Source organism: Drosophila eugracilis, unplaced genomic scaffold (genome assembly GCF_018153835.1).
Source record: "Drosophila eugracilis isolate 14026-0451.02 unplaced genomic scaffold, ASM1815383v1 contig_1101, whole genome shotgun sequence".
Taxonomy (NCBI): domain Eukaryota; kingdom Metazoa; phylum Arthropoda; class Insecta; order Diptera; family Drosophilidae; genus Drosophila; species Drosophila eugracilis.
The window spans coordinates 336,832-348,844 of record NW_024571878.1 but is presented as its reverse complement, the minus strand read 5'-3'; the positions used below and the strand labels follow the sequence as shown (position 1 = coordinate 348,844).

General features: G+C 46.1%; 2 protein-coding genes across 3 annotated transcripts; one reads left to right on the top strand and one right to left on the bottom strand.

Annotated features, from left to right (window-relative positions):
* Positions 1-1,367: 1,367 nt before the first annotated feature.
* Positions 1,368-3,142, top strand: LOC108109351 (alpha-tocopherol transfer protein-like). The gene is made up of 5 exons (XM_017217811.2): positions 1,368-1,723; positions 1,809-1,916; positions 2,439-2,583; positions 2,639-2,852; positions 2,912-3,142. The coding sequence occupies exons 1-5, from the start codon at positions 1,449-1,451 to the stop codon at positions 3,064-3,066; spliced, it is 897 nt and encodes a 298-aa protein (XP_017073300.2). The 5' UTR covers positions 1,368-1,448; the 3' UTR covers positions 3,067-3,142.
* Positions 3,143-3,335: 193 nt separating this feature from the next.
* On the bottom strand, positions 3,336-11,632 carry LOC108109382 (protein kinase C-binding protein 1). 2 transcript variants are annotated; one of them, XM_017217875.2, is made up of 9 exons: positions 11,449-11,632; positions 11,200-11,317; positions 9,568-10,635; positions 9,271-9,458; positions 9,131-9,212; positions 7,678-7,858; positions 5,086-7,607; positions 4,149-5,015; positions 3,336-4,089 (listed from the first exon to the last, which is right to left on the bottom strand). In XM_017217875.2, the coding sequence occupies exons 3-9, from the start codon at positions 10,618-10,620 to the stop codon at positions 3,871-3,873; spliced, it is 5,112 nt and encodes a 1,703-aa protein (XP_017073364.2). In that variant the 5' UTR covers positions 10,621-10,635; positions 11,200-11,317; positions 11,449-11,632; the 3' UTR covers positions 3,336-3,870. The 2 variants fall into 2 exon arrangements, with proteins under 2 accessions (XP_017073364.2, XP_017073365.2); XM_017217876.2 differs by having other exon boundaries at positions 9,271-9,437.
* Positions 11,633-12,013: the final 381 nt, after the last annotated feature.

Here is a 12,013-nt window from a genome sequence, read left to right as displayed (position 1 = left end):
TAAAACAGAACTCCGCATCTCCGCCCGTGGATCCCATGAACGGGCCCGCAGTGTCCACTTCTCGGGCTGGCAAACTGGTTGCCATTGGCAGCAAACATTTGCTGTTTGCCGTTTGCTCTTTGAGCGCGGCTTCTAATCCGTTTGGAATTTCAGACACGCCAAAGTGGCGCACCGGCTGTTTTAAATGAGCAAAGCATGCCACAGATACACTGCGAGAAATCCCCTACTTCTCTTTATAATAAACTATTTGCTGAATATTTCTAGCTTCTTGTACGGGAATCATAGGATAGAACCAATAAAGAATACTCGACAAAACTGTTTTTCCCAGTACTTGGCTAAACCTCTAGCCACAGGCTGCCTAGCCAGGTTTGAATTTCTGACCGGCTGAGTGGCTGGCTGGTGTCTGCTGTTGGCAAAATGTCAAGTGTCTGCCGCGGAAATGGGGACGTTGTGGCAGCTAGACTCCGCGGATAAAGTCGAAGACATAGTTGCCACACGTATGTATGCACTTGCCTTGCGTCTTGAGTAACTCCGAGGAGTTGTGACATCTTATTTGGCAAAAGGATTCTTTGAATATTTCGATTATTATGCAACTGATATATGTGGATATTTACCAAGTTTGGATGAATAAGGCTTGAAGAGCCTTCACCTTAAATTTCTCTACTTAAAAATAACAAAATTCATGTAGGTTATGTACTCTGCGAGTTCATTATTCGCATCTTCTTCAAGTCTTCGATTTTTTTTGAGCTTTAAATAGTTTCCTTTCGCCAGTCAAGCGTCACAATTTGGATTTGATGAAGGAGCTGAAATCTCTAGATCTCCCGGGCACACGCCATGCGAAGTAATAATAACAGGCCCCTCGTCATGGATCGGCCGTCCAATCACTTGATCACATGTTATGCAATCCCGGAGAGAGAAAAAATAATAACCGTACGGCAACAGCAGGCGGGTAAAAAATGCATTTTCACGCAGCCTGATGGAGGGAAGTGAAAAAGCCGATGACAAATACACAGAAAACAAAGTTTGATAGCTTGTTGATTTTGTCTTTGTTTCTCTTTCTCTTGCTAGAATAATAATCATAAATTAAGTAAGAGTTAACGTATTTGATAAACTTCTATCAAATCCAATTGCTCTCCCACCATTTCGTTTTGTTAAGTCAAAAAAAAGTGAGAGGTGTTTCTCTCCGTGCGGCCAACGAAAGCCATTGCTAGTTTTTCCTGAACACATGCTAGCCCCAACTCCCCACCCCAATGGCCTCTGTTCCCGATTCCATCCCGAACTGATGGAATTGCATGCCGAATTCGCCAAGCCAACTCAGACGGCCAACCAGTTTCACTTGCGAAAGCAACCAGCTTCCATTTCCATTTCATTCGAGAGTTGACCGCGCTTAACAGCGTTTCGGGCCAAGTAGCGCAACAATCAAAAGTAAATCCCGGAGCAGCCCAAAAATGAGGGAAGCCAATTTGGAGGATCAGTATGCCAGTTTTCCGGAGATCAAGCGGGCAGAGGTGCTGAAGTTTGTGGACTGGATCCATGCCCAGCCGCACATCTCGGATAGGTTTTCGGAGGGCGAGGCCCTGCACTTCTTCCATGCCTGCCGCTACAGCATGGAGGTGGCCAAGCAGGTCCTGGACACCAATCTCACGGCTCGTACCCACCTGGAGGAGTTCTTTGTGAATCTCGACAGCGAACGTCCCGAGGTCAGGCGCGCCATGCGAACTGTGTGGGTGGTAACCTGACTTTAGTAGTCCCTTGCCCTTGGCCAACTTGCCAGATGTTTCTAATGTCCTTCCTTTATGCATGTTTAGTTCCATTGTTCCTCTGCCAGGGGCCACTCCCGAAGGATATCGGGTGATCCTCGCCAAGCTCGACGACTTGAATGCCTGCAACTATAACTTTGCAGACGTTATGAAACTGTGAGTACTTGGGAGATCATAATTCATCATAATGAGGAAAGATTAAAAGGAAGCTAGAAACTATAAATCAACTTTCATAGCTCGACCGTAATTACAATTTAACTCTTATTCGCCCAAAGTGAAATAGTTAATACACTGTTTGCAAACACAAGTTTAATTCAACTTCGTATTAACGGCTGATAATTACTGTCGGTCGACCGAAATTTACACGTCATCTGTGGCGTGATTATGACAAGGCATACGGAGCATGTAGAGATTAAAGGTCCGAACTGAAACCTCAAACTCGATGCAACCAAAAGCACGCACGGCACATTTCGCCATTCCGGATACCGAGATACACACCTTGCCTTAATCTACAGGCACTCACAAATCATGGACGCTTTAAACGATCATTATAATCTGCTGCATAATGGCAGTCAATTAAGAACTAACAATTAAGAAAGCTTGACAGCCAAGGGTGTAGTTCAGGGGATGTCGGTTTTAGTACACTCAGGAAAAAACTTCATTCTTCTATACCTCCAGATACTGTATGGTATTTGACTTTTGGATGTACGAAGATGGCATTCAGCCAGGACACGTCATCGTAATCGATCTGAAAAACACTTCCTTGGGGCACGTTGCTCGCATTGGCCTTCTGCAAATGAAAAAGTTCCTCTATTACCTGCAGGTAATTTGGCCAAAAAATAATGATAAGGAAAGATTAAGCATATATGGATTTTTAGGAAGCGGCTGCCATCAGGCTGATCGGATTCCACTTTATTAACATAGTGCCTTTCATGGATAAAATTCTGGCGCTGATGACCCCCTTCATGAAAAAGGAACTTACCACTGTACTGCACGTGCATAGCGACTTCAAGGAGTTCTACAAGTTTGTGCCCCAGGAAATGCTTCCCAAGGAATACGGAGGTCAGGTGGAGGAAACCACTTTGGCCAAAGGTGAGTCAAGCCTGGAGAACCTGGAGAAGTTAATCAAATGAGTTAATAAATTTCCTCAGAGATTTACTATAAAAAGCTGCTGGACAATCGTAAGGAAATGCTCGAGTTCGAGACTCGCCATCAGATCAACGAAAAACTGAGACCCGGCAAGGCCAAAAATGCCTCGGACCTCTTTGGAATAGAGGGCAACTTTAAGAAATTGGACATCGATTGAGCCAATTGTTAGCTTAGAAAAATTGTTTTTGGTTTAAAGGTGTTTGATAAACTAAAAAATCTCTCTTACTTGGTAATCATCATGGATTTCATTGAGGGGTTAAAAAATAAGTTCGAAATTTTCACAGCATACTTTTGGGCGGCAGCTATATCAAAAATAGTTGCATACTTTTACAATCTTAAAGAACAACACCCCACGTTCTCGTCCTTCGATTCTCTCTTAAATCCTTTCAAGTCATCTTTTCTGTCCCGATTTGGCCAAGTTATCAATTAGAAAATAAATGTATCTTTTATTCACTTCGAAGCTTTGCTCTAAATATACATAGTATGTATGTAAAATAGATGACAGAAACAATTTACAGGATGATTTAAATGAAAAGAGGGATGAGCTTAGTATCTTCTAGTAGCTAGGTTGATGCAAAGTCCATCTGATGGCTTTGCAATGATTCTTACTTACTAGGTGGTGGTTAAGTTATGGTAAAACCAGCGAAACTACTATAACATGTATCGAAATCTTATACCTAATTATTGGATGATAACATTATTTTACACTCTCGTCTTTCAGCGGCATTCAACTTACTCTACAAAAAAACTATCAGCGATAGCTGGGCTCCGGGAAAATGAGATAAATATATAAAGATTAAGTTGGTAGTTTACGAAATTATATACGCTTGATCATTGGGGGATCAAGGTATAAAATCAATCTGTTCTGAGTTTCTCCGGAATATCAAAGAAATTATTTCCTGAACTACAGGCAGTCTTTCCAAGTGGAAAACCTTCTTGCGCTTTGAAACTCGCCCACGGTTTATGGCTGGAACACTTGTTGATTCATTTGGTTCTGGCGAATTCCTTGAGGATTGCTGTTGTTGCGCATTCCTTGAGGGTTGCTATTGTGGCTATTGTTGTTGTATATTTGGCGCATACGGCTGTTTTTGCCAGAGCTGCGCCCAGAGGCCTTTGGTACTTGCTTCTGATGCTGCTCTGTGATCATGAAAGGACCATTTGTATTCACTGTGATGGGTAACTGAAAAATAAGAGTCAAACGATTACGAAAAGGATTAATAGGATACCTAATTAACTTACTGGTATATTAAAGCGCTGCACGGGCATCGCCTGATTGGCGGCTTTGAGGTTGAAGCTTGGTGGATTCCGCTGTGAGGACATGATATTGGCCAGATGGTTTCCCGATGGTGTTGGTGTCATTATTACGTTCATGTTGTTGCTGTTGTTATTAACAGGTGGCGAAGCTGTCACCGTAGCTGGCATTGTTGTGCTGGACACCGGCCGCAAATATGTTGTGGCAGGCAACTTGAGCACGGCCTCCGGATTGGGTTGGTTGAGCAACGACATCATAGGCGGCCACTTCTTAGAGCTGGGTGTGTTGGTCACTGATGGTGCTGGTGGACAGGCGGCAACTGTTCGAATAATTTGTGAGCTTGGACTGGGAGTAGTAGCAGGTGGGGTCGCCGTTGACAAGGCCACTTTGGTTCTGGGTCGGCCAGGCTCGATTATCGGAGTCGAAGCCATGGGTACTGGATTTGCGGGTGGCACTGCCTGACCGCAGGTGGAAGAGTGTCTAGGCCAATGCATCTGTTGGCAGGGATAGTCGCAGTAAGAGGTGTTCCAACAGCAGTACAACTGCGCCTCACGCATGCAGTTGGCGCACCACTGCTTCTTCTTCGCCTCTTCCACCGCTCTCATCTGCTCGATGGCGTTTTGCTGGCGGAGATCGCAAATCACGCGCTTGTGCTCCTGCTCCAAACTCTTACGCATCTCGGCAATCATCATTTCGCTAGTGCGCTGGAAATCGCTCATTTGGCGCTCGTAGTGCTGCTTCAGGCGCTCGTTCTCTAGCGACAGACCGGCAATACGAGCTTGGAGGACGCTATGATCTCCAGTAGCCATATCGCTAAGCGTGTCCTCGATGACGGAGATAAAATAGTCCGTGATCTGCAAAATAACGAATAGAGAAGAGAAAACGCTATAATAGAGTCATCTAACTAATTTACTTCAAACATACCTTGTGTGCGTTCTCCTTGAGTTTTTGGGAAACTGGCCCCGCTTGTGAGGGATATATTTGGGAGCCATCCGACCGGAGTGGCCCACTGGGCCGAGCCACCAGCTTTGGTACACCGGAACGCAGGATCATCTCACTATAAGCAGTGGCTAAGCCTGGAGTTATGGGATCATTAGATGTGGATTCACTGGCCACGGAATCGCTGGTCAGTCCGTTCAACGCGTTGGCCAATCGGCAGACTGGTTCTGCATTGTTTGTCGTGGTGGCTTCGGGTGATGTTTGTAAGCCCATTTGAGGAACACTCAAACCGGCTAGGGGTGGAGGAATATTTGCGGAGCTGCTGGGTTGACATGGCATCTGAACAGAAGAGGGAGCTGGTTGCGCTGAAGGATTTTGTAGTGTATTCTTAGAAACGGCTCTCAGCGGTGGAACCGGGATAGTCATGGGACTGTTCAGATTACAACTGCCAGCTTGTTCCACTGGAATTACTACCATATTGGATCTCAGCAAAGATGACGTGGTGGTGGCCGGCGGTGCAGTGTCTGGTGGAGAAGTTGGAGTCCGATCGTTTTTCATTCGGAACTGCTGTTGGGGCGGTGACTTTCCTTTTGATGGTGCCGGCGGCTTGCTGGCGGCCGAAATGCTAGTTGACTTTGGTGATGTCCAAGGTGAGGAAGCGGACGACTGGAGAGGCGAGGTGGCTGGTGACGATGACTGGGGTACAATTGGCACGGGAACTTGAGGCACTACTTTTCTTTTTCCGGCTGAGTCCGTAGACTTCACCCCCTGTTTATGATTCACTCTTTGGATGGTGGTATCGCCCACAAACCGAACCAAGTCATCTGTTGCGGGTGTCTCCTCCAGTGGTGGCATAGGAGGAGGTGGAGGCATAGGCAGGGGCATGGGTGGCATTTGGTCAAACCTCTGGCTAAGACTGGGTTGATCAGTTTCCATTTCATCCTCGCTAAGAATCTCCTCCTTGATTCTGACTTTGTCTGGAGGTGGAAGCTCCACAATTTTGGGTTGGGGAGTCGGCACTGGTGGCGGCAGAGAAGTTGGCAATTGAGATTCTGGCCTGACGGTGACTGCCGCCTGTTGCTCCTTTTGCGGTTCATGTTGATCAGTTGGAGGCTGATTACTGATTTGGTTCGTGGGCATTTCTTCGTCCTCAGGCTCCGACATCACTTCCGTTTTGATTTCTATGAATGGAATAACTTTCTTGATCAGCTGTTGTTGCTGTCTCTCCACCTCAGACAGTTTTGGATTCGCAATTTCAGTTCGTTTTGGGACATTTTGTTTAATTACAGTTGACTGGGGAGGAGCCGTTGGAGGAGAACAAGGAGGAACAGGAGGATTCGCAGTGTTTTCTGTGGCTGTCGTCTGTTGCTGTTCGCGTGGTATCTTTGTAATGGTCACACCCTGGCGTCGTCTGACCAATTCCACCACTGAAACTACAGAGGCAGAAGCCGGCGAAGATGTGGTTGAAGTGTCATTGGCGAAAGACTCCTTGGCCGCCTCTTCCTCTAGTATTGGTTCCTCTTGATGTAAGGTTGCTGCCGGTTTCGGAGGTTCTTGGGCCGCTTCTTCTTGTCCTTCAACGGGTTTATCCTGCTCTTGTTGTTTCCTAGCATGTTTCGACTTGCGTTTGTGGTCGCTGGATTCGCTGGTGAAACTAGCATCACTCAGGGAATGTTTGCGTTTCGTGGGAACCGCTTCCGAGGCTTCTACAGATTCAGAAGTTGTCTTGGCAACCAGAGATTTCCTTTTAAGCAGAACCTTGCAGCGAGAGTCGGTCAGAGATTCGCCAGATCTGGGTATAACTTCATAGTTGTTGCTCTTAACTTTGGAATGCTCGATGGATCCGCATCCTGATACCGTGGCAGATTCCACCTCCGAAAGCTTTTTCGTGGGACTGGGCGATTGATCCGACTCGTTGCCTGATTCCGTGGTCTTCGTCTTCTTCACTATGGACAACTTATCGTCCGCAGTTTTTCGTATAAGAAACTGCAGGGGTGTCTTATTGGCCGGCTCAAGTTCCCTATCAATGGCCTCATATACTCCGGGCATCATCTGTTCCAGCTGTTGCTGTTCTTCCATAGGATCGTAGGGGATGCGATAAGCAGCGTAATTGAACGCCCCAATCTTCCGTTTGATCTGCTCAATGTGAACCTCGACCTCCCGAATGCATTCCGCCAGATCCCGTGCTGATCTCCGGCTGGTTTGCGTGTTTGGATTCTGAGCTGAGTAAAGGAAGCAGTCCTTTACGGGCACGAAAGCTCGATCGTGCTTGCCAAAGAAGCGCACATTCACCATTGCGGAATTGGACGAGCCCATAGCCTTGGCCGGCCAGTAGGGGAACCCCTTCAGCTTTGCCCAGAGCAGGAGATGTGGATGGCGACAAACCTTGACGAACCACTCGTCGCTAGAATTTGCGTTCAGATAGCATTCGGGGCAGGTGTCGATTTCATTGGCCTCCTGCCGGCATACCTTAACTACTGCCTTCGAGGCCTGCTCCACTTTAACATCTGCAAGATTTGCAAGGTATGATTTATTAGAAAATGTTTTCCTATTAACCGACAAACTGAATCCACTCACCTCCGTTGTCCAGGATGAGGGCATTGTGCTGAATCCACTTCACCTCGCCGAGGAACTCTTCTGTGCTCTGGTAAGCCCCACTGCGGATGCGCTTCGCTAGGCTATCGAAGCTCACCGGATTGACAAAATACTTCTTGTACGTCAGCGGGAAGACCTCTTGCGGCGAACGCAGTTTGTGGGCCTGCGGGGTATAAGATAGTTTTGGAGAGGCAGAGGGTGCATGAGTAGCGTTTACAAATTCAAAGAGAGCGTTCGCTCGGCAAGCTCCTATCGTTTGAAAACAAGTTCTCGCTTTTCCCCAGATACGCCAGAGTGTTCGTATGTATGTGATTATATGTGTTTTTTTATGTCTTATGACGGGGGATGGGGAGAGAGAGAGAATTGTGAGCTGAGAAAATGTAAGTCACTGCTATTTATTGTTCCTTGTTCGTCTTCCTGCTTTGGAAACCTAAGTAGATCGGAATCTCGGTCTTTAATGAAGGCAATAGACAGGGAGATGCTTCTATTTTTAGGTCTTACAATATAAATCCGGGGAAATTAATAGAAGGAAGAAGTTAATCAATTTCGCTCGGTCTTATATTAATTGTTCTTCTAAATTAAGAATTTGGTTACAATCGAGTTATTTGGGGGTAATATTACAACAAAGTTTAATAAAATAAAAAAAATTTATTTAACATTTCTATAAAAAACCATCTCCTGATCGTATTTAGTTTCTAAAACCGACCTTTAGAGTCAGATATTGAAACCCGGCAGAGTAAAGGCACTCTATTTGCGTAGCTCAGACTATTAAACCTCATTATCATGTACACGAGGCCCTCACAAACACGAACACAGCCACCCATTAGCCACACCAGCAGGCCTTTGGCCATCGGAAACGACTGGCAGATAAGTAACGCAGAGAAACAAACCACGTGAGTAGTTAAGCAGCTCCGACTGTGGCCCCCATCTGTCGTTAAAATGGAGCTAATTCCGAATGTGGAGATGTGGGGCTGTAGCCCAAAGGGTCAAGGGAACGCAGAGTGAACTTGGTACCCAAGAACCGAATAACCCGGCAAACCAGCGAGACATTTCAGGTGTCTATCTGCTCGGCAAATACGCTCGCAAAACGAGAGAAAAAATGGAAACGAGTGGCGGCTGACAAAGCGCAAAAACACAGACCCATTACCCATGTCAATTGTGGCTGCGGGCACAATGAGTTCAGAACCAATGCCACCCCTAAAATACATGTAAACGGGTAGGATATTATATGAATGATTAATCAATAACTATTGATGTTAAAGCTCTCTCATTCCCTCCTATTATTCCGAGTTGTTGTGCAAATTGCCGGAGCACACTAATTTCGCGTGACTTTTGGAACGATGTCATGGAAGATAATGAAATCTTGACAAGAAACGAGATACTGTACATACAGAGCCGATGGAATATGAATTTGAAAACCAGCATGCTCACTCACCCCGCGCACATGCCTCATGCGGTCCAGAGCGAAGGAAAGTAGCTGGCTGAGGAGATCCACGGAAACTCCATTGCGTCGCAGCCTAGAAAAGAAAAAATAATGAGTAAAGCGGGTTTACTGATAAGGAAATGCCAGGTCACCTCTTGGGCGCTGTCTCGATCACCTGGCACTCAGGGCACTTCCAAGAAGAATCGAACTTGGTGGTGGCGGGTCGCACGCAGTAGGTATGAAAGGAGCGCAGGCACTTGGAGCAGGGCATCAGCTTTCCGCATTGCCGGCATTTCCAGCAGAACGGGTCCCAGCCAGGCTGAAAGACAGAATTGCAAAGCTTAAAAAATATTTACCAATTTATAAGCATGATGAACCCACGAATTTATAAGACGTGGCATTTTTTAGATTTAAGTTAACTGGATTTATATTTCACTGACGCCACTTACCATGGGTGGCTCCTCCCAAATGAGAGCAAGCCGTTCGGCTGCCTCGTCCTCCTGGTTTTTGGCCTCGGCTGCCTTCAAGTCGCTCGCGTCCGAAAAGATCGAACTGTGGGCTTCCAGCTCACCTTCGGGCCAGTCCATGCCGACGTCGCCCTCACCCGAGTTGTTCGGTGTCAATTCCGATTCATCGTGGTCATCGTGGATGACGCGATCAAGAAAGGCGTTGTGCTTTTTGGCAAAGTCCTCGTTCTCACTCCGCAGGTTGCTTCGCCTCGGCGCCTTCTCCTCAATGCTCCAACTGTTACTCAGGGATAGAGTTTTGCTGCGGGATCGGCAGCGAGCAAGAAGAACCCCACGAGAATTGCTGTCTTCTGTGTTTAGCTCAGCCAGCCGTTCCCCATCGTCAAATGCCATCGACTTTCCTCGCGGTCTATTACTCCTGACGACTCTTTCAACATCGTCATCCTGCCAGTCCTCATCAGAATCCAGGAAGGGAGCCGGAATGCTCTTGCTCCTTTTTAGAGCCACCTTAAGAGATTTTTTTTCATTTTTAGATGTGGCATTTAAGCTGCGGGACAGCTCTCCAGTTGATGCCTGAGTGGCGAGATTCCCTGGCGCATGGCGCGACTTCCGACGCTTTAATTTGGAGACACCAGTCACAAAGTTACTGAGAACTTCGGATTCGATGTGTGAACGCTGAAGTGCCAACATTTCTTTGGTCACCTTTGCCTTGTTGTTGGGCGGCGAGGACCGGACCTGCTGTTGTTGTGGCTGCACCTTTGTCAACTTCATGGTGAGCGAGGAGCCCACGTTAGCCGTCGAAGGACTCGAACTGGAAGAGTGGCTACTACCGTTGACCGATCCCGGGGGAGCACTGACCACGTACTTCTGACGCTTGCTGGGCACGATAACCGACTCCATCTCGATGTGGCCATCCAGAGAAGAGCTCTGCAAGTGCGGCTGGGGGCTGTCAATGGCAGAGAGGGCCTCAAAGTCCGGTCGGGGAATGGATTTCAAACTGTCCCCACTGCTGTCGCTGCTGTCCGTGCTTTCCATGCTCTGTGTAAATGACTATAAATGAGATCTTATATAAGAATATTTTCTTAATGAAGGTGATGAATAAATATTACATTCTGCTGAAATTCCTTACATTGCAAAATAGCTACGTTAGTGATGATAATTTTGATTTAAACTTATAAATGATGAAAGAGATGGAAGTAACATATAATATTCAAGAAACTTCTTCAAGAAAAGGTCGTGAATTATGAATAAATAGCCCAGAGGTTATGCCAGAGAGGTTTAGCAGATAAAACTAATGCGATGCCCAAAAACTATATTGGTGATATTGGGGAGTTTTACCGTTTAAATCATATACTACCACTTTGTGAATTAAACCCGGAAACCACAAATACGATATACATCATACCATAACAACCAGACTCGCCGAAGTGTGCGAAATGTGACGAATTCGCCAAGCGGCAAGACTATGTATAAATGCAAAGTGTGACGATGTCGTGCGTGTTTTTGTTTGCCGTTCTTTTTGCGTCACCTGGGCAACATCAGCGAGTATTTGCAGCGTGTTTATCACTCCTTCTGCCTATTTGCATTTGCATTGCCCCCTTTTGCATTACCCACCTGCGAGTTCGTGCGAGGAAGGCCTCACTGTTGTGGCTCTCCTGATGGCATTTTACAGGCCGGAACCGGAACTATTTTGGGCGATCTGTATCTAGGCGAGATTCATTTGCCTGGGCATCTGCAAAAAATGTGCACACAATTAGTTCGGTGTTTCTGTGTTGTTCTGCATGCTCGGTTTATAGGACAAATCGGGCGAGCGGAGGCAAAGCGTAGAAAGGCGGAGAGAATTTCCTTGTGCCCGTGTCTTACCAATTTCTCATAATTGTGGTCCTAAATCTTTAATTTCTGGATGCCGTGGAGTCTGTCAACTCCTGACGCCGGACCTCGAAACTTCCGCGTACAGCGATTACCTCTCAATTGATGTAACGCAGCGCTTTCCTAGTTTAATTAATGGTTTTGTTGTAGTTTATTTTTTCCCAAGTACCAGTGCAATCGGTATCGATGCAGATTGTCCCAGGCGAATCGATAGTTTATTTTGTCCCAAGTAATAGATGTACAAGCCTCGATAACTTGCCATTGCTGCCAGATAATTTAAAATACTAAATTCATTTGGCGCGCAGTTCAAAAGTTAATGATATTAACAAACAGTTAAAATTGTGGAATTTATAAAATTACGTTTTTTGCTAGTTAAAATATAATATTGGATTGATAGCATATTATGATATTTGTATGTATCTAAATATTCATGAATATTTACCAACGATAATTGTCTTTCAAACTGGCCTGTTTGCAGTTGACAACTCTGGTCGGGAGGATAACTTCGCTAGGCGAAACAGTTGGCAACGCAGCTTTGCGGGCATTTTGATATTTGAAA

Coding starts and splice junctions, on each gene's coding strand:
- LOC108109351 (XM_017217811.2), top strand. CDS start 1,449: ATGAGGGAAGCCAATTTGGAGGATCAGTATGCCAGTTTTCCGGAGATC. Junction 1,724..1,808: donor AGGCGCGCCATGCGAACTGT/GTGGGTGGTAAC, acceptor ATGCATGTTTAG/TTCCATTGTTCCTCTGCCAG. Junction 2,853..2,911: donor GGAAACCACTTTGGCCAAAG/GTGAGTCAAGCC, acceptor AAATTTCCTCAG/AGATTTACTATAAAAAGCTG.
- LOC108109382 (XM_017217875.2), bottom strand. CDS start 10,620: ATGGAAAGCACGGACAGCAGCGACAGCAGTGGGGACAGTTTGAAATCC. Junction 7,608..7,677: donor CCTCATCCTGGACAACGGAG/GTGAGTGGATTC, acceptor CAAATCTTGCAG/ATGTTAAAGTGGAGCAGGCC. Junction 5,016..5,085: donor TCAAGGAGAACGCACACAAG/GTATGTTTGAAG, acceptor GTTATTTTGCAG/ATCACGGACTATTTTATCTC.